General features: G+C 47.9%; 1 protein-coding gene across 2 annotated transcripts in view; it reads right to left on the bottom strand.

Moving 5' to 3' along the window:
• CDK15 (cyclin dependent kinase 15) overlaps positions 1-22,099 on the bottom strand; it is a 379,934-nt gene that overhangs the window by 259,332 nt on the left and 98,503 nt on the right. For both annotated transcript variants that reach the window (XM_075317605.1, XM_075317606.1), the window contains 3 exons: positions 19,554-19,648; positions 7,514-7,576; positions 4,831-4,954 (listed from right to left, as the gene is read on the bottom strand). In XM_075317605.1, coding sequence (XP_075173720.1) covers positions 4,831-4,954; positions 7,514-7,576; positions 19,554-19,648 — 282 coding nt within the window. The remainder of the gene's footprint in view (positions 1-4,830; positions 4,955-7,513; positions 7,577-19,553; positions 19,649-22,099) is intronic.

Below are 22,099 nucleotides of genomic sequence, written 5' to 3'. Positions count from 1 at the left end.
GGGGGCGGGTACTACAAATTGCTAGCGATATCGCTACCGTGTAAAGCCCCCTAAAGAGTACAGATTCTCTCAGCAGAGCACAGCAGCTTTTTTCTCCCTGGTCTGTGTCCCGATGTAAACCTGTCAGGCTCAGTGAGCAGATATGTGATGTTAGTTCACAATACTACTTCTCACCCTCACAGGAAGTTGCTCTACTATCCAGTGATCATGAGACTGAACCTGATCCCTCTAAGAATGGACAAGGTTCTAAAATTCAAAAATAACCAACTATCTTACTCTTGTCATCCTCTTTCCCCATGATTTATAAATGCACTCATCACTTAATTATCAGGTAGTAGCGTTGGTACAAATTTATTTCAACTTAAGGCTACTTTACACGCTGCGATATCGGTACCGATATCGCTAGCGTGGGTACCCGCCCCCATCTTTTGTGCGACACGGGCAAATCGCTGCCCGTGCCGCACAACATCGCCCAGACATGTCACACATACTTACCTGCCCGGCGACGTCGCTGTGACCGGCGAACCGCCTCCTTTCTAAGGGGGCGGTTCGTTCAGCGTCACAGCGACGTCACAGCTGCGTCACTGAACCGCCGCCCAATAGAAGCGGAGGGGCGGAGATGAGCGGGACGAACATCCCGCCCACCTCCTTCCTTCCGCATAGCGACCGGCAGGCAGGTAAGGAGAGGTTCCTCGTTCCTGCGGTGTCACACGGAGCGATGTGTGCTGCCGCAGGAACGAGGAACAACCTCGTTACTGCTGCAGTAACGATTTTTGAGAATGGACCCCCATGTCACCGATGAGCGATTTTGCACGTTTTTGCAACGATGCAAAATCGCTCATAGGTGTCACACGCAACGGCATCGCTAATGCGGCCAGATGTGCGTCACCAATTCCGTGACCCCAACGAGTTCGCATTAGCGATATCGTAGCGTGTAAAGCCTCCTTTACCCTTCCATCAGCCACGACAGAGTCTGTGATAGCTGCACGGGAAGGGTTATACCACCTCTTACCTGAAGATGTCCACTGCGCTTCTTCTGATTAGCTGGCCTTGCGTAAGGTCACGTGTGTGTATGATACATGATACAACAATAATGTCACGCCATGTTGGCTAATGAGAAGAAGAGCTGTGGCTGTCAGCAGGTAAGAGGCTGTAATTCCCCACTTGTGCAGTAGCCACAGACCATTGTCGTGCCCAGTTGAATGGGAATAAATTTGCAAAAAATCTAGCTACTGCTCATAACTCAATAGGACAGAATTCTAAAATGAGAAAATTGGCAATTTCCTCTCCACCATCCAGCACACTTCACCAATCCATTATAATCTACAGACTGTGAGCCCTTGTGGGCAGGGTCCTCTCTCCTCCTGTACTAATCTGTGCCTTGTATTGTTTATGAGTAGTGTATTTGGTTTTATTATGTATACCCCTTATCACGTTATGCGCCATGGAATAAATGGATTTTAAATTACCCTATGGTGCCTGATGTAAAATTTCTTTAGTGACTGTTGGCTATGTGCTCACGTGTGTGCGCTCTGCACCGCAGTGTTTTGTCACTGCATGTCCACTTCAGAGCGCAGCTGAAAAGCTCCGATCTGAAACTTTGGTGACTGCAGAATTTGTGCGCTCTGGATGCTGCCTCTCCCTATAGACAGAATGGAGACAGCATGCAAAGCGCACAAAAGAAGTGACATGTTGCTTTTTAGAACGCAGCGATTTGGCAGCATGCAAATCGCTGCATTCTAAAAACGCCACGTGGGCATGGATTATGCACAATCTTCATAGATTGTGCTAAGGACGCAGGACGCATGCAGTTATGCTGCGGTGCAGATCGCAGCGTAACTGCATGCAATACACACACGTGGGCACATAGCCTATGTCTCCAGAATGGAAACCTGTTAAAGTAATGTAGGAAGTTTGTGAGAAAAAAAAACATTTTCCTGAATTACCATGATAGGTTCCAATAGATTTTCACTCTAAATATATATTACAGCGCCTGGTCTGAGCTTGAAATACATTAGTACAATTAAAGGGAATCTGTGAGAAGGATCCACCACTCCTCAACAGTGTATATGGTCATGTTCTTCTCTGAAAGATAATGTCATCCACACCTTTACTTATGCAAGATGCTGCTCGCAGATGCAAAAAAAAAAAAAAGAAATCATTGTTTTAATTCATATGGAAAGGAGGCTTAAAGAGGTGGTTCACCCCATTTCAATACTGGCCACATCGATATTATGTTGAGAAACAAGATTTCTCTCAAATACTTTGTGTTGCCAATAGTGCCTGTGAGCGACACTATTGTGCTCAGCTCATCACCTTCGCGTGATCCCTGTGGGAGCTACGTGACCTCTGATGTCCGGTGATGTCACGTCAACTTCCTGTTGACCTGACATCACTGCGGCCAGCCCTAGTCTTTTCGAGTCACTGGGCTATGGGCAGCGTTTCACAGCTCATCACAGCCCAGTGTCTCTCCGCGTTCTGTAGTGAAAGAGGAGGGAGCAGGGAGATGATGGGCTGTGACGCTGGGCTGTGACCAGCAGTGAAACGCTATCCACACCCTGGTCACTCAGGAAGACCCTCCTCAGTTGACGTGACATCACCGGACATCAAAGGTCATCCAGCCCAAGGGTCACGCAAAGGGGGTGAGCAGACCGCAATAGCGCCGCTCACAGGCAATATTGGTGTGACGCCCTGGCAAAACCAGGTAGTCACACATTAGGGCCCCGCATAACACTGTCCCTCACCTAGGTTACATACAGCCGACCTGAAACCCTAGTCACCCCCCTCAGGGCAAGACAGGCACACCAGTGGGCGGGACCAGGCGGTTAGGCAACGCCCATCTTGGGGTCTAGATAGCCCAGGGCGGGAAAACAGTCAGTCTAAGTCAAGCAGATGAAGTCTAGAGTTCAAGTTGAGAGGAGTGGAGGCTGGGACTAGGTGTAGCTCCAGCAGAGCAGAAGCTCAAGTTGAACGGTGCCAGGGTTGGAGCAGACGGTGGTCTCCATCGGCAGGCGACGTGAAGACAGTAGCCGGAGATCCAAGGTGGACTGCGACAGGGTTAGAGCCCGCCGGTACCGACACCAGAGACCCGACCCGGAAACCATGCACGGAGGGGGTACTCGGACCCTGAAGCCAGGACCGGAACCAACGGCCTAACTAATCAACCGATTGAGGGCAGGATTATAGGTCCCAACCAAAGTCCCAAATTCAGACAACCACCCACAGAGAGGAATAGGGCAACCGCCAGGGCCCATAGATCCCACGGGTCAGCGTCAGCGGGCACGGCTCCTCAGGCACACAAAAAGCTGGGAGCGGACTCTCGTGTTCCATACCGGGAAGTCCAACACAAGCAAACACAGTGCAGAGGGAAAAGACGGCGACCATATACAACCGGCCGCGGCGGCCGGCAACCAGCACCTTGGTTTACCAAAGACTTGTGTGATTCATTTAATTGTGAGTAACCAAACATCCCCTGGTACGTCCGGACGTGCAAGCCCCTGCCATCGCCATATCCTGCAGAGACACTGGGTCCCAGGGCAACCATCCCTACCCAAGGAGAGGTTAACATCCAGCTGCCACTACATCTCCCCCGGGTGTCCCACAACCGCAGCGGTGGTGTCCTACTTCACCACACACCGTGGGTGGCGTCACGAACTGAATACGGCCAAGGCCGTACAACTATGTCCCCCTTTTCATTTGGCGTGCCCACGTGACCCCCGGGTCCGGAGGATCCCTCGAGCCACACAGCAGGTCCAGATCCGAGCAGCCCGGCTGCTACAGGCGTGGGGGCGGCACATTGGCAACAAAAGTTATTTAACAGAAACATTTCTCAACATAATATCGATGTGACCAGTAATTAAAAGGGGTGAATAACCCATTTAAGTGCTTTGGGAGCTATAAAGCACTTCCTAAGCCGCTGCCTAACTGGCTAGTTTTCTGCCCAGACACTGTTTCCTGTGGTTGATTGGCAGCTAATTGGTTAGTATACAAAACTAGTGAGCTGTCAGCCAGGCAGAGGTCGGTGGGAGGAACATAGAGCCAGGGAGGCAGAGGACGGTGGAGGAACATAGAGCCAGGGAGGCGGAGGCTTGGAAAGTGCTTTGACGCTCTCAGAGCACGTAAGCCTCATTTCTATTTACATTAAAACAGTGATTTTTTTTCCAGTGAGGAATCAACAGACTGCATAAATAAAGGTGTGGAATGGATGACATAATCTTTCAGAGAACAACATGACCATATACACAGTTTAGGGGAGGTGGATCAGATTCCCTATAAAGCCGCAGTTTTATGCATTCACTATGTAGTCATCTTTCTAATATTTTTAAATGACAGATCTATGCAGTATTATAATGGTAGAAGATGGGAATGTATAAGTGAACAACCAGGTAGATTTCACTTTAGGCACATAGGATAACACCTCCGGGAAAAGTAAAAATTTGCGTGGCAGCCTGACATAACTATAGGAGGTGCAGACCATGTCCTGACCATAAGCAACATATGAAGAGATTTTTGCAATTTCAGTATTTGAACTATATTTTTCACCTTTTTTATGTCCTAACATCCCCTAATAAATTTATAGTATTGCATGAATTATCCTATAATCAAGGTTTTTAATATTATATATCTCCAGTACTTATGTGGCTAATTACTCTACTGACCGGAAAGAAACAAGTGTCAGATTGCGGCTTTGATATAAGTATTCTGTGCTATCCCCTGGTATTTTGTAGACTGTACATCAAAAGCATGTTCCTGAAAAAATAAGACGAGCAGCCACAGCCCCTGTTGTTTCAGCTGCTGTGCACAAAATGGTCTTATCAGACCCGCACTTACCAAAGTCAGCCAGCTTGAGCTCCCCTAGGTAGCTGATGAGAAGATTCTGCGGCTTTAGGTCCCGATGTAGGATGTGCTGGTGATGGATATAGGCCAGACCTCGAAGCAACTGGAACATGAAGAGCTACATGAGGAGATAACAAGTTTCAGATCAAAAGGAGATTCTCTTCACCTTGTACAGGATGACTTTTCCTGTAATTCTGTTTAGAATCAGTATCACATAAGATGGAAGAGCCGGCTCTTAATTTACTGTATAGATCTATTCCATGATCAGAGCAGACATTTCGATGGAATAAGGGTTAAAGTTGCTTATCTGATTGCCCACAGTCTTCACATGCCCAACCGGCCTCGTGTTAAATCCTCTCAGGGCTCCTAGGACTCTATTAACTCCTTAAAATCGCTTTAACTCCTTCATGATAAGTAATGAATGAAGTCGGTTCAGGAGCTGAGCCCGCTTCATACCAGGCAGATGCCGTCTGTGTTACATAGCTGGTATCTAAAGTTTAAAGTACGATTCCAGCATTTTGTTTTGTTCTCAGCACGTTTAAATGTAAGCCCCCTGTCCCCTATCATATACTCACCTTTCGGTGTCTTCATCATTTACCAATGCCACTCCGGTCCTGCGGCGTCATCTTGTTACTGTAACTTCTGATTGGCCAGAAGTCAGAAGTTACATCACAAGGTCCCAATGCATCTCAATGAGAACCAGAACAAGGTCAGAACGAGGCTCTCATAGAGTGGTATTGAGTTGAGATGTAACCTCCGGCATGCTCCATGAAACACTGGAGAAGCTGGCAGGTCACAAATCGCCAGAGCCCGGTGGAGCGGCAGTGGTAGAAGGTGAAGAGGCCGCAAGGTGAGTAAAAGACAGGGGCAAGAGACTTGAATTTAAAGCACCTCTCCAGTGGTGCAAACAAAACAAAACACTGTAGTGGTTCTTTAACCATTTAAATCTTGAAAAATGTCCTGTTTTCCAGTACTTTGTATGATGAAATAGTGTCATTCAAAACTACATCTTATCCCGCAAAAAACAAGCTATAGCATGTACATCACACTAAACAAGCTGGTAAATGACTGCCAGTCAGCTTGTACATACTTGATTGGCAGCAAGTCTAAAGGGGACTTAAAGGGGTCTCCCACTAAGGCATCTTTCACACATCTGTGAAAAATTGAAGGTGTGTCTGGGCCGTCAGTGTGCCGTGATTTTGGAACACGTCTGATGTCCCTGTGCTATCCATGTGATATCCAGATAGCACACAGAGAGCAGGAACTTCTATACGACCTATCCATGGTGCTACTGTCTCCGGCACTACTGCTACTTCCGGGTCCACTGTGCAGTGAATATGCATGAGCATAATGAGCGGAACCCAGAAGCAAGTGACAGCAGCGCCGAAGACAACAGCGCTGGAGAAAGGTGATCATAGAAAATCATTTTATTTTAAAGATATGTGTTTTCTTTGGTACATGTCACATGGATCACATCACTGTGGGGTCCGTGTGACATCAGTGCTGCCGGAGAAAAACGGTCATGTCATGTGTGCGGAACACACAGACACGCGTGTACTACATATGGACACATAGTCCTTGTGAAAACACTGAAGTGTGCAGATCCATTGATTTAAATGGGTCTGTGTATGTCCGTGTCTCTGGTACGTATGAAAATGGACGTCACACATACCGGAATCACAGACTTGTGAAGGGGGCCTAACAAAGTTAATTGTAAAGTTAATTTTAATCAATAGATCTTGCTATAATAATTTATACAATTGGATGTGTTTTAACATACTGTTCATGTGCTGAGATAATCTTATATATGTGTCCCTGCTGTGTACTGTGTAATGGCCGTGTCTGACCGTACAGGAACATGGTCTGATCATACCACAGCTCCTGGCAGGGGACGACGCAAAAGAGTATAAAGACATAACAGCATGAGATCATAGCGATATTTTTTGTGAGGTGAAACATTTCCCTGCCTGTTTTTAAAAAATGTTTTACTGCAAAGGAAGATTTTTTGCGATCCTGGGCTGTAATGTCTGTATACTTTTTTTATCTCCTTCCCTGTACAGGAGATGTGGTATGATCAGACCATGTCCCTGTACGGTCAGACACCACCATTACACAGTACACAGCAGGGACACATATATAAGATTATCTGAGCACAGGAATATTTTTTTTAATCACCTCCAATTGTGTAAATTATTATTATTCCGAGATCTAATGATGAAAATGAACTTCAAAATTAACTTTGTTCGTGGGAAACCCCTTTTAACGATGTAGAGATCACAAGTTTGCAGTTTTCCCGTATTGAGACTTAAAAAGCACAACTTGTTATTTTCTTGAGTTCATAGTCTGAATGGAGTGGTAGTGCATGGCCCCTCGCGTATTCAAATGGGGGACATGAGACCCTCATTCTTGCGATCGGTGGGGGACACATATATACCTGTGCTGTGCTTGGGGCAATCCATTTAATATAATTATTACTTACGGTACTTTTAATAAAGCAATAAATACCATGAAAAGTAGATTAAGATTCCACCATTGAATTGAAATCAGTGGAATCTAATATGAAATATAAAGAGAAGAATATTTGCTGCACATCCTAAATTCTGCATGCATTTTTTTCCTAGAAAGAGAATAGAATTTGGAAACCATTAATGATGGGTGCTTTACATTAAAGTCTTACCCGAACATTGTAGGGCAAAAGTCCACCCGGGTGTTGTGCCATGTACTGTGCCAGGTCTGTATGCTGCACAAAAAAGTATGGACATCACAAGATCAAACAAGGGTGTGCTGACCAGTCCAACATTGGAGCAGAACTTCAAGAGCCAGGTCTAGAACTCCATCCTTCCTTCTTAGTCATTTGCATTACACATAACCTAAAATCAAGTGTATAATTGCTATATTGTTTGTATAAGTTTATTACTAGGGATGATCGAATATCACAAATATTCGGCAATATTCAGCTTCACGAATATTCGATGAATAGGTCGCCACTATGCGAATATTCGATGCACAATGTAAGTCTATGGGAAGCCCGAATAGTTGCTATTCGGCAACTATTCGGGTTTCCCATAGACTTACATTGCGCATCGAATATTCGCAAATAGTCGAATAGCGGCGACCTATTCGTCGGCTATGGGCGTAGCCGAATATTTGAGGTATTCGATCATCCCTATTTATTACCTTTATTTCGCAAGGCCCTAATCACTAACAGTCGGCCCTCCACCATAAAAAAGTGACATGCTTTGTGTTTGGTGTAAAAGTATGGCACTTTTTATTGGATTATATTATGATCCCCCCTCAGTAACAGGTGAATAACACCTGCATAGTATCTGTATAGCAGATCAATTATTATTTTTGCTTGTGTACGGCTATAGAAGTAGTAAGTAGTTTATACAGTAACATTTTAAGGGTATGCTCACCGAGAACGTTTTCCTGTCGTGTCACTGAAGCATGTCCATGATGTGGGACAAGTTATGTGGGTAATACCTCAGCTGATATCCGAGACATTATAATGTACAAATATGTGTATAGTCTTGTGCCAAAATGAGTGTAGTCCGGTACCTTCCTACGATTGCTGACGGAGGTTTACCTATGAGTACAGTCATGCGCCAACCTATGAGTGCACTCAGCTGCCTACATATGAGTGCAGTAGGGTGCCTCCAAAAATTATTCATACACTAAACTTTTCCACATTTTTTCACATTACACCCTCAAACTTAAATTTATTTTTATTGAGATTTTATGTGATATACCAACATTAAGTAGCAAGAATTTATGACTGTAAAGGAAATCATATATAGTTTTCTAAATATTTTAAAAATATAAATTTGAAAATTCATCCCCTCTGAGCCAATACTATCTAGGACCATATTTCACTACAATTACTGCTGCAAGTCTTTTGGGGCAAGTCTATTCCAGCTCTGCACAACTAGAGACTGACATTTGTCCTATTCTTCTTTGCAAAATATGTCTAGCTCAGTGAGATTAGATGGAGAGTGTCTGTGATCAGCAATTTCCAATTCTTGCCTCAGATTCTCAATGGATTTAGGTCTGGACTGTGACTGGGCCATACACACACATGAATATGCTTTGGTCTAAAAAATTCCATTGTAGCTCTGGCAGTATGTTTAGGGCCATTCTCCTGCTGGAAGGTGAACCTACTCAAGTCTTTTGTAGTCTCTAACAGGTTTTCCTCCAGGGTTGCCCTGTATTTAGCTCCATCCATCTTACCATCAACCCTGACCAGCTTCCCTTCACCTGCTGAAGAAAAGCCTCTCCACAGCATGATGCTGCCACCACCATGTTTGATGGTGGGGTGGTGTTTTAAGGGTGATGTGCAGTGTTAGGTTTCAGCCACACAGTGTTTGGAATTTAGCACAAAAAGTTCTAATTTTTTCTTATCTGATCAGAGTACTTTCTTCCACATACTAGGTATGTCCCCTACATGGCTTTCTGGTAACTGTAAACAAGAATTCTGGCTTGCTTTCAAAAATGGCATTTTTTGCACTTTTTTGCAGAAAAACGAACCTTTGTGCCATGCGTTTTCTAATAAAGTCCGTGAGTGGAAAGGCTAAAAAAATGCACCAACAATTCATATGCTGCAGATCATTTTCGGTACCAAATCTGCAAGTAAAATATAAGCTTCCTGCGCAGTGCACTGCAGAATTCTCACTGACTTTGCTGGCATGAAAAGAGACAAGAAGAGTTGGGTCACAATCTGAACCAAATGTGCATCTGTCACGCTCCCCGGTGCCCGTGCCACGCTCCCCGGTTCTCCTGCCTCGCTCCCCGGCTCCCCTGCCACGCTCCCCGGCTCCTCTGCCACGCTCCCCCGCTCCCGGACCTCGCTTCCCCGTTCCCGTGCCACACTCCCCGGTCCCCCGCTCCTCAGCCTCCATGCTCCCTCACCTGCATCCTCCAGGCAACCCGGTCCCCGGTCCATGCGCATGCGCATTAGGGCGCGCGCGCGGTCATTGACCTTTTCTTAAAGGGCCAGCGTCCTCCAACAGGATATTGAAGATGCAGGTACAGGGTATATAGAGGGTTCCTTTCCAAGTGGGCGGGGCCTGTTCTTCGTGTTTGCTAAGCTAGGAGTCAGGTCTCTCTGTGCCATTGTCTCGTACTTACCTATCTCTCTTGTAGAGTCGCTCCTGTCTCGCCAACCGGTCCTGACGATTCCAGAACCCCGAACGGTGACTGTCCGCCATCTCGTCAGTCCCTACCATCTCCGATCCCTGGATCCGTGTGGTGACCCACCTGCTCGCTCCGTTGGTTCCGGATTCTGCCTGACATCATCTCGGCCTCCGAACCTGAGCTCCGTCACCCGGACTACCTTCAGAGACTCCGTGGTCCCAGGGACTTCTTCACTCCACTCCTCTGAACGGACTGTCCTGCTACCCGTAGTGCTCCGGCTACCGGGCACCTTGCCCTCGGTGAGGTGTTCAGCTCAGTGGATCCACTTCCTGGGCCTACCCGTCCTCCTGGTCCTAACAGTAAGAACAGGCCATGGATCCCGCCGAAGCACTAGCGGCCCAGCTGGGCAACTTGCAGCAGGAACTCGGACGACAGCGCGAGACTCAGTCCCGCATGCTGGCCTTCATGTCCTCGGTAGATACCCGCCTGAACACGCTGCAAGCAACTGCCACGTCCCTGGCATCTCAGGCTTCAACAGCACAGTCCACGGCCGCAGTTCCCGTGGCGGCTTCCTCAGAAGCCTCTAAACTCCGCTTGGCCTCTCCACCCCGATATGCCGGAGATCCTAAGACCTGCAGAAGATTCTTGAATCAGTGCTCCCTCCACTTTAAGCTGCTTCCGCACCTGTTTGCCTCCGACCAACCAAGGTGGCGTTTGTGATGTCCCATCTAGAGGGTGAGGCACTGGCCTGGATGAACCCCTTGTGGGAGAGGGAGGACCCTGTAACTACTAACATCCAGGAATTCCTGCAGGCGTTTAGAACCACCTTTGATGAACCCGGACGTGCCGCCGCGTCCGCCTCATCACTCCTTAGGCTACGTCAGGGGACCTTGACGGTGGGCCAATATGCCATCCGCTTTCGCACCTTGGCCTCAGAATTGGGGTGGAACAATGAGGCCCTCACTGCCGCCTTCTGGGAAGGACTCTCCAGTTGTATTAAGGACGAGCTGGCAGGCCGCAATGTTCCTTCCACTCTGGATGCCCTGATTGCACTAGCCACTCGCGTTGACCTCCGTTTTCAGGAACGATCCAAAGAGGTGTCCCGCGAGAGACGTCCGATACGGCATTCCTTTCCTCCGCAGAAGCCCGTCGTACCTCAGTTGGCATCGTCTGGCGTCTCTGTCCACGAACCCATGCAGATTGATTGTTTGCGGCAGTCCGAACAACGCCAAGCAGAACGGCTCGCCAAGGGTCTCTGCTTCTACTGCGGAGAGGGCACACACCTGCTACGTTCCTGTCCAGAGAGGCCGGGAAACTCCAAAGCCTAGGGTTGGTAGGAGAGGCCACCCTAGGTGCTGGGACTCTCTCAGACCCGGTTAAGTGGACTGTTCAAGTGACAACGGGAGAGAAGCAGTTCACGGCAGAGGCGTACCTCGCTTCCGGGGCAGCAGGCAATTTCATTCAGCAGGCCACGGTGGACAAGTACCAGGTGCCGGTTACTCCACTCGACAAACCCCTCATGATTGCCTCTGTAGATGGGAGACCCCTCTCTGACACCATCGCGTGGATCACCAAGCCAGTAGAACTACGTATCGGTGCCCTACACACCGAGAACATCACTCTCTACGTCCTCCCACACATGTCTCATCAAATCCTGCTGGGACTCCCCTGGTTACGGACACACGAACCGTCGGTCAGCTGGCGTACTGGTGAAATTACCCGATGGGGCTCTTCTTGCCACGAGAACTGCCTGAAGTCCATACAGCCCATCCGACGACCTCCGGTTCCGGAGTCCCTACCAGGACTGCCTTCGGCCTATTGGTCCTTCACGGACGTCTTTGATAAAAAGGAGTCAGAGGTACTGCCGCCACATCGTCCTTACGACTGTGCCATCGACCTACTCCCGGGAACTACACCACCTCGAGGACGGATATATCCTTTGTCCCCTGCTGAAACAAGAGCCATGTCTGCCTACATCACTGAGAACCTGGCAAGGGGATTCATCCGGAGATCCTCCTCTCCTGCTGGAGCAGGCTTCTTCTTCGTTAAGAAGAAAGAGGGCGACCTGCGCCCATGCATTGACTACCGGGGATTGAACCAAATCACCGTAAAGAATAAATACCCCCTGCCGCTCATCCCCGAATTGTTTGATCGGCTTAGAGGAGCTTGTGTGTTTACCAAGTTGGATCTTCGGGGTGCCTACAACCTGGTCCGCATCCGATGTGGGGACGAATGGAAGACCGCATTCAACACTCGCGATGGGCACTACGAGTATTGTGTGATGCCCTTCGGCCTGTGTAACGCACCGGCAGTCTTTTACGAATTAGTGAACGACGTGTTCCGGGACCTTCTCTACGTCTGTGTGGTGGTATATCTGAATGACATCCTGGTCTTCTCTCCGGACCTCCAGACCCACAGAGAGAACGTGCAGCTGGTACTACAAAGACAGAGAGAATCGTCTGTACGCCAAGTACGAGAAGTGTGTCTTCGAGCAGTCTTCTCTTCCCTTCCTGGGTTACGTAATCTCCGATACTGGCCTGCAGATGGACCCAGAGAAGGTCTCTTCCTTTCTCAACTGGCCCCCTGCTTCCGGACTGAAGGCAATTCAACGGTTTCTTGGATTTGCGAACTATTACCGTCAGTTCATCCCTCACTTCTCTGCCCTGACTGCGCCTCTCTCTGCCTTGACCAAGAAGGGGGCTAATCCAAAGGACTGGTCACCTGCGGCCGACGCCACGTTTGGCTCCCTGAAACGGGCATTTGCTTCCTCTCCTGTGCTCCACCATCCTGAGTTAAACCGACAGTTCACCTTGGAGGTGGATGCCTCCTCCTCTGGAGCCGGAGCAGTGCTCATGCAGAAGTCCTCCTCCGGGAAGATGGTTACTTGCGGTTTCTTCTCCAAGAGCTTCTCAGCGCCTGAACGCAACTACACCATCGGTGACCGAGAGCTATTAGCAGTCAAACTGGCTCTGGAAGAATGGCGCTACCTTCTGGAGGGAGCAGTGTACCCCGTGATCATTTACACGGACCACAAGAACCTGGAATACCTGCAGTCTGCTCAGCGACTGAACCCACGACAAGCCAGGTGGTCCAGGTTCGATTTTCAGCTCCATTTTCGGCCCGCGGATAAGAATGTGCGAGCAGATGCCTTGTCCAGGTCATTCGTGCCCATGGAACAAGAGGAGGAGACATCCCAGCCCATCATCTGCCCAAGTAAAATCATTCCGGTGGCTTCTGTCACTCTGGCCCAGATACCGCCCAGGAAGACCTATGTCTCTGAAACTGACAGACAAAAAGTGTTGCACTGGGGCCACGCCTCGAAAATAGCCGGCCATGCTGGTCAGAAGAGAACATGGAGTACAATTGTTCGTCACTATTGGTGGCCATCCCTTCGCACGGACATCGCGTCTTTTGTCTCAGCCTGCTCCTCTTGTGGCCGGAACAAGACGCCCAAACACCTGCCATATGGTCGCCTTCTGCCGCTGCCAATCCCCTCCGTTCCGTGGCAACATATTGCAATGGACTTTATTACAGACGCCCTTATCCGCCGGACACACAGTCATATGGGTCATGGTTGACCGGTTCTCCAAAATGGCTCATTTCGTCCCTATGGCTGGACTCCCCTCTGCCCAGGAACTCGCTGACGCCTCTATACAGCACATCTTCCGCTTGCATGGCTTTCCCTCACACATTGTGTCCGACAGAGGAACTCAGTTTACCTCCCGCTTCTGGAGGGCTCTCTGCAAACATCTGGGAGTCACTCTGGACTTTTCTTCAGCCTACCATCCTCAGTCGAATGGCCAAGTGGAACGAGTCAATCAGATCCTGACCTCCTTCTTGCGTCACTACGTTAACACCCATCACGACGACTGGTCCACGCTCCTTCCTTGGGCTGAATTCTCCCATAACCATCACGTCAGTGAGTCCTCCTCCAGCTCTCCCTTCCATGTCGTTTACGGACTTCAGCCTTCCGTCCCATTACCTGTATCTTCTTCCTCGGATGTCCCTGCTGCTGATACCGTAGTCCGTGACTTTTCAACAATTTGGGACTCTGTCAAGACGTCCCTTGGACGTGCTTCCCTGCGGATGAAGAGACACGCAGACAAGAGGCGTCTAGATCCTCCGTGTTTCTCCCCAGGAGATCTGGTCTGGCTTGCTTCCAAATATGTCCGATTGAAGCTACCATCATACAAGCTGGGTCCTCGCTACATCGGGCCGCTTAAAGTCATCGGCAAAATAAATGAGGTCTCCTACAAGCTGCAGCTCCCGGCCACGATGAGGGTACCCAACTCCTTCCACGTCTCCCTGCTCAAGCCGGTTGTCCTTGGTCTCTTCTCCGCTGCTGCTAGTTCTGCTCCTCCTCCTATTGCTGACGATGACATCTATGCCGTAAGGGATATCGTGGCCATGAAGACCGTGCGGGGCCGACAGTTCTTCCTGGTGGACTGGGCTGGGTATGGTCCTGAGGATAGGTCCTGGGAACCCCGGGAGAATGTGGGTACTCCTCTGATACGTGCCTTCCTGTCCCGGTTGCGGGGAGGGGGTACTGTCACGCTCCCCGGTGCCCGTGCCACGCTCCCCGGTTCTCCTGCCTCGCTCCCCGGCTCCCCTGCCACGCTCCCCGGCTCCTCTGCCACGCTCCCCCCCGCTCCCGGACCTCGCTTCCCCGTTCCTGTGCCACGCTCCCCGGTCCCCCGCTCCTCAGCCTCCATGCTCCCTCACCTGCATCCTCCAGGCAACCCGGTCCCCGGTCCCGGCGCCCGTCTGCTGTCCTGAGCCGGCCCGGCACTCATGCCTCCTGCACACCGCATCCTGCTCTGGCTTCTGGCACCCGGGCCTCGCGCATGCGCATTAGGGCGCGCGGTCATTGACCTTTTCTTAAAGGGCCAGCGTCCTCCAACAGGATATTGAAGATGCAGGTACAGGGTATATAGAGGGTTCCTTTCCAAGTGGGCAGGGCCTGTTCTTCGTGTTTGCTAAGCTAGGAGTCAGGTCTCTCTGTGCCATTGTCTCGTACTTACCTATCTCTCTTGTAGAGTCGCTCCTGTCTCGCCAACCGGTCCTGACGATTCCAGAACCCCGAACGGTGACTGTCCGCCATCTCGTCAGTCCCTACCATCTTCGATCCCTGGATCCGTATGGTGACCCACCTGCTCGCTCCATTGGTTTCGGATTCTGCCTGACATCATCTCGGCCTCCGAACCTGAGCTCCGTCACCCGGACTACCTTCAGAGACTCCGTGGTCCCAGGGACTTCTTCACTCCACTCCTCTGAACGGACTGTCCTGCTACCCGTAGTGCTCCGGCTACCGGGCACCTTGCCCTCGGTGAGGTGTTCAGCCCAGTGGATCCACCTCCTGGGCCTACCCGTCCTCCTGGTCCTAACAGCATCAATAAGCCGCACTGTGTCCACAAGGCCTTAATGTTGTCAAACAAACCTCTGAGGGGTTCATAGAACATCTGTAGTTTTACTGAGAATAAATTACACACACGTGGACTCAGTTTACCAATTAGGCTATGTGCGCACATTGCATTTTTTTCATGCGTTTTCGCAGCATTTTGAACTGCATCGTTTTAATGCAAAAATGTATGCGTTTTGATTTCCAGGCAAAGTCTATGGGACATAGGCATATTGTTTGCGCACTATGCGTCCAAAAACGCTGCTTTTTTTGTGACAAAAATTTGTCAAAATCTCTGCGTTTAAAGAAGCAACATGTCAATTGTTTTGAGCGCTTTGGAAGCGTTTTGGTAACATTAGAGTCAATGAGATTTATCAAAATGCAGCCTAAAACAAATTTCTAGTGTTTTATATGCATTCTTGATGCAAAACGCATGCTTTTTTGTTAAAATCAAAGCATGCGTTTTTGGCATCATAGTGTGGTCAAGAGGTTTCCTTTTGCCCTCACATCCAGTCCGACTCAAAAAAAAGAGTCAAACAATAATTTTACTTTATTTGGATCATAATTATTAAATCTCAATTATCATTTTAGGAAAATTATCATTATAGTATATGATTTAAAGGTTTAATTTTGTTGGGTTTTTTCTCTTTTTTTCCTAGTGTTTGAATGTTCAAACTTTATTTAGTAATGTCTTTGTATTGAAAACGCATCCCATTTTTAGCACTGGAAATGCATGTAAAACGCGGTCAAAACGTGGCAAAAATGCATGCGTATTTCCTGCGTTTATGTGGTGAAAACCAAATTTGACAATGACAAATTCTGCCAGAGGATGCGTTCATTTCTGCAAGGTACTAAACGCAACGTGCGCACATGGCCTTAAGGCCGCTTTACATGCTACAACATCGCTAAAGCAATCTCGTTGGGGTCACGGAATTTGTGACGCACATCCGGCCGCGTTAGCGATGTCGTTGCGTGTGACACCTATGAGCGATTTTGAAAAACGTTCAAAATCGCTAATCGGTGACATGCCCCCCTATTCCCAATTATCGCTGCTGCTGCAGGTACGATGTTGTTCGTCGTTCCTGCGGCAGCACACATCGCTATGTGTGACACCGCAGGAACGAGGAATCTCACCTTACCTGCGTCCGCCGGCAATGAGGAAGGAAGGAGGTGGGTGGGATGTTACGTCCCACTCATCTCCGCCCCTCCGCTTCTATTGGTCGGCCACTTAGTGACGTCGCGGTGACGCCGAACGCACCTCCCCCTTGAGGGAGGGATTGTTCGGCGGTCACAGCGACATCGCTGAACAGGTATGTGCGTGTGACGCTGCCGTAGCGATAATGTTCGCTACGGCAGCAATCACCACATATCGTTACAACGACGGGGGCAGGTGCCATCGCACGCGACATCGCTAGCAATTGCTAGCGACGTTGCAGCGTGTAAAGTGGCCTTTAGGTGACTTCTAGAGGCAATTGATCACTCAGGATTTTATTTAGGGGTATTAGACTACTGGGGGGTGAATACAATTGCACGTCATTATTTTCAGATTTACATTTCTAAAATATTTAGAAAACCATATATAATTTAGTTTACATTCACAAATACTTGTTACATAGTGTTGGTCGATCATATAAAATCTCAATAAAAGGCATTTAAGTTTGTGGGCGTAATGTGAAACAATGTGAAAAACGTCATGGGGTATGAATACTTTTTCAAGGCATTGTAAGTCCATGTATACCCACCTATGAATACTGTTGGATGCCTACATTTGAGTATAATGTGATATTAATGTTTGGCATTCTGGATAGTAAGTCCAGTGCTCAATGGGAAGGAATTTGTCTAGAAAGTGTAACTTCTTCATTTATCTTCTATTATTTACATGTCTACAAGTGATAATTAATTTAATATCTTTTGCACATAGAGAAATTATACAAACTACTTGCACCAATGTTTTGGTTGTCCCAGACATTACTAATGAGGGATAGTAATTACTTCTCCTTTTTAGTGATGGATGAGTATTTCCATGCTCGGGTGCTCAATACTCGTGAGGAGCAGTTTGATGCTCAGACTGGCTCGTCTAGTGTACCAAGTGTAATGGAAGTCAATGGGGAACTTATGCATTTTTATGGAAGATCTTGCCTGTTCGAGCATCAAAATGCTCGTTGCGAGTACTAAGCACTACTCCTTATCCTTCACATTTTCACACTTCATGACTAAGGTCAGTGGAGACCGAAACGTTCGTGCAAGTATTCAGTATAATTTCTCTGTGAGCAATATACACCAAGTCTAAGATCAGATTGTGATCAAAACGCGTCTGGTGCTCCGTTACTGGTTGTGACCTCTGTTCATATACTGTACATGAGATCTACAAGTTTTGTATTGCTTTTAAAGAAATCATTAAAGAATGGATTTATCTGAATATACTCTCCGGAAGCTGGATCCTTCTTTAATCCTTGTTCCAAACACGCTGGATCTCATGCTTCCACAGACATAGACGTCGGCATTGGGGTGAGCTGCACTATTTTTTCTTTTTCCAGTGCAATATACATCGCATTATCTACTAATACACATGTGAATACAACTTTATTCTGTTCACAGGGCCGTGGTTTCATTCCAAAGATATGGTGTACTGTGAGTACTGTCAGGGGCCTGCAGATATGATTTTTACCGCCTCTCTGATAAATATCTTATAATACATAGTTTAGAAAAGCGCCTGTAAGTGACTGCATGGCCTCTCATTAAGGCTACATTCACACATTCACACTTTGTTGTAACACTGATGTGACGCATCCGTTAAAAAACTGAACCTTTTTTTTATTTTTTAACTGGATGAAAGCTCATTTGGTATTGAACACATATGTGAAGGCATACCCGGACATGAGGGATGAGGGAGAAGAATGAGGGATGAGGGGAGAGGGATGAGGGGAGAGGGATGAGAGGAGAGGGGAGAGGGATGAGGGGAGAGGGATGAGGGGAGAGGGATGAGAGGAGAGGGGAGAGGGATGAGGGGAGAGGGATGAGGGGAGAGGGATGAGGGGATGAGGGATGAGGGATGAGGGGAGAGGGATGAGGGGAGAGGGATGAGGGATGAGGGATGAGGGTGAGGGATGAGGGGAGAGGGATGAGGGGAGAAGGATGAGGGATGAGGTATGAGGGATGAGGGGAGAGGGATGAGGGTGAGGGATGAGGGGAGAGGGATGAGGGGAGAGGGATGAGGGGAGAGGGATAAGGGATGAGGGGAGAGGGATGAGGGGAGAGGGATGAGCGGAGAGGGATTAGGGGAGAGGGATTAGGGATAAGGACTGAGGGGAGAGGGATGAGTGGAGAGGGATGAGCAGAGAGGGATGAGCGGATAGGGATGAGGGGAGAGGGAGAGGGTTTTCATGACCAGAAGTTCATTTACACTCGATCAGAATAAAAAAAATGGATCCGTCGACTGATTTCGTCATTAGACGGATTCCGACGGATTCCGCTGCCCATAGGGTTCTATAATAAAACACGACAGACGATGGCGCATCCGTCGGCATCTGTTTTTTGACAGTGACAAAAACGGTTACATTCTGCTCGATGGTCAGTCAGTAAACGACTGATCCGTCAGGCGACGGATGCAAGGCAAGCCCATCAGTCACAATCCATCGGTAAAACAAGTCTATGAGGAAAAACGGATTCCTGCAAAATATTTAGCAGGATACCAAATTGTTTAAAAGAACTGAAGTCCTCAGTGGTAGATACCTTTTAATGGCTAACTGAAAAGATGGTAATAATAGCAAGGTTTCGAGACTACTCAGGTCTCTTCATCAGGCATGGTGATTTGGCTAACACGGTACCAAGATATATTTTACCTGTAGCAGGATACAGTAATTCCTCAAGGCAACAGATTGTGACTGATGGAAAACAACGAAAGTGTGAATGTAGCCTAACACATTTCTATCCAGTACCCACTAAATCTAGCATTTACGGTAGTTTGTCTCTATCCATCATAGATGATCTCCTATATCTCTTATATCAAATCAGTATGGTATATCACATATCTGACATTAATGGTCCAAGTATGGACCACCATATCTGGATTTATGACTGACGCTGGTGAATTGGGGTCAGGAGACCATGAAATTCTATACTTAGACTGGCAATGTCATAGGATGATGATAAACAGGACTGGAACATTGAATATAAAGCATTCACTCACCACATACTCAAATACAAAGGTCAGCGTCTCCCTGGTTTGAATGATATCGTGCAGAAGAACAATGTTCGCGTGTTTCAGACCTTTCAATAGAGATGCTGAAGAGAAACACAAATTTCAGAAGTCAATCAAAAGGTTTGTTAATCTAAAATGGAAAGTGTCCTCAAACAATAACCCATGTGTAAAGCTAGTTTTATGTTCAGGCAATTTTTAATTTTCTATGTGACTGTCTACTTAAGGCCCTGTGTGCACACTGCGTTTTTTGCCGCAGATTTGCCGCGGTTTTTGCTGCAGAAAAGGTGTGGTTTTTGTTCATAACCTTTCTGCAGTCCTTCCCCAGCAAAATCTATGGAAAATCCAAAATGCTGTGAGCACACTGCATTTTTTTTCCCTACAGGTTTTGCTGCGGAATTTCTGCAGCAAAAAGAAGTAGCATTTCACTTCTTTTCCACAGGTACCTGCGGTTTTGCCATAGCTAATGGTTAAAAACCGCAGGGACCAACTCGCAGAAAAACTGCACCAAAACTGCAACAAAACTGCACCAAAACCACGACAAACCACGGTAAAACCACATGCGGATTTTGGATGCATTTTTGGTGCATTTTTTTGTCGTGGGTGCGGAATTCTGCCAGAGGGTGCGGATTTTACTTAAGAAACACATTTTCCCAGTGCGCACGGACCCTAAAGGGAATCTGTGACCGGGTTTTTGCTCCCCCATCTGAGAGCAGCAGAATATAGAGAGAGACCCTGATTCCAGCAATGTGTCACTTACTAAGCTGTTTGCTGTCATTTTGATAAAAATCAATGTTTTCTCTGCTGCAGATCTAGCAGTTATATAGAGTTCATGAATATGCTGGACTACCTGCAACACGTCAAGTAGTCCTCTAATGATATCTACTGCTGATTAACCAGTGATTTCATCAAAACTATACTAAGCAGCCCAGTAAGTGACACATCACTGGAATCAGGATCTTTGTCTCTACATTATGCTGCTCTCAGATTAGGTAGGAGAAACCTGGTGACAGATTCCCTTTAAGTGGTTGTCCAGGCACAGGTATTAATGAGCTGTCCATATTAGAGGTCAACAATATAAGATTGTCAGCCCATTCCATTCAAAGTGTAACTTATCCAGGGCAAATACCAGTTGACAGGTGATATTTCTGACCTCTCCTACAGACAGCCCGTCAATATCTATGATTGGAGAATCCCTTTAAAAATAATCCCTAAGTCTTGCAGTTTCTCATAACAGTCTCAGGGAGAGACAGACAGAGAAGGGACGGACAGGGAAAGAGATAGAGACACAGACAGGGAAAGAGATAGAGTGAGACACAGAGATAGAGAGATCAAGAGAGACAGAAAGAGACAGACAAAGAGATAGAGAGACAGACAGATAGGCAGAAGCAGACAGGGAAAGAGACAGAGAGACAGCTACTATCCCGGGCAATGCCATGTACTACAGCTAGTGTTTAAATAAAGTTAGTTTCATTCACCACACAAGCACAATTGTGTTTTTGTACTTTCTCATTGCTTTCAATGGTGAAAAAAGTACCAAAACACTGAAAGGATTGACATGCTGCTTCTTCCAAAAATGCAGTAATTTTCCATTTCAGTTAGGGAAAAACAGCAAGTGTGTGTATGAGATTTCTGATATCTCATAGATTTTGCTGTTACTGTGTAACGGGGGCAGGGGGCGCCTCGGGGGGTGTAGTCGCGGTCTCCCGCCCAGGGGGCAGCAGGCTGACCCCCGGCCCGGCCGTCACTGTTAAAACAGAGGTGTTGTTTGTGGGGCAGATCTAGCACACACTACCGGTTCCGGATGAGTTCCCACTCCTCTTTACACCTTTCAGCATCAAGTCACATCGGTTTACAGGTTAAACTTCTTGCTGACGGTTTCCTCTTTCCCCGGTAACTTTCCCTTGCCTGCAGGGGACATGCGTTAACCTCCTAGTAGCTGCACACTGAACCCGGATTTACTATAGGGCAGATCTAGCACAGACTACCGGCTCCGGATAAGTTCTCACCTCTCCACTTCTTTGCGGGGGAACTACTTCACTTGTTTTCTACGGGCGTTTCCATTTACCTTCACGTCTTTGTCAGGGCACTACCCTTCGCCTGCAGGGGCCACTTGTTATCCCCCTGATAGCTGCACTGCACTGTAGTACACACTACCGGCTTTGGGACTAGTCTTGACTCTTCCACTTCTTCTGCCACTGCAGCACTTCCACACTCTGCCCCGTCACCTCAGACTTCTCTCTCCAGTCACATCTCACTGCACACTGGACTCTGCATTCAGAACCCTTCCTTCCCCACCTAGGCTGCCCTGCCCCTTCATTCCCTGCCACTGTTACCAGGGAAACCACTGCTCTACACTGGCACCTAGTGGGGAAACAGTTTATGACAGGTAACATTTTACCATTAACATTTACAATTTGCCACCATACTACTGTGGCGTCTTCAGGGGGGGAAAAAAAGCTCCTTCACTACCAGGGGTCCGACTACCCCTTACATTCCTCCCCTCTTTAACCTCAGCCTCCTGGCGAGGTTCGTAC

Source organism: Anomaloglossus baeobatrachus, chromosome 7 (genome assembly GCF_048569485.1).
Source record: "Anomaloglossus baeobatrachus isolate aAnoBae1 chromosome 7, aAnoBae1.hap1, whole genome shotgun sequence".
Classification (NCBI taxonomy): Eukaryota; Metazoa; Chordata; class Amphibia; order Anura; family Aromobatidae; genus Anomaloglossus; species Anomaloglossus baeobatrachus.
This window is presented reverse-complemented; position numbering and strand designations above follow the sequence as displayed.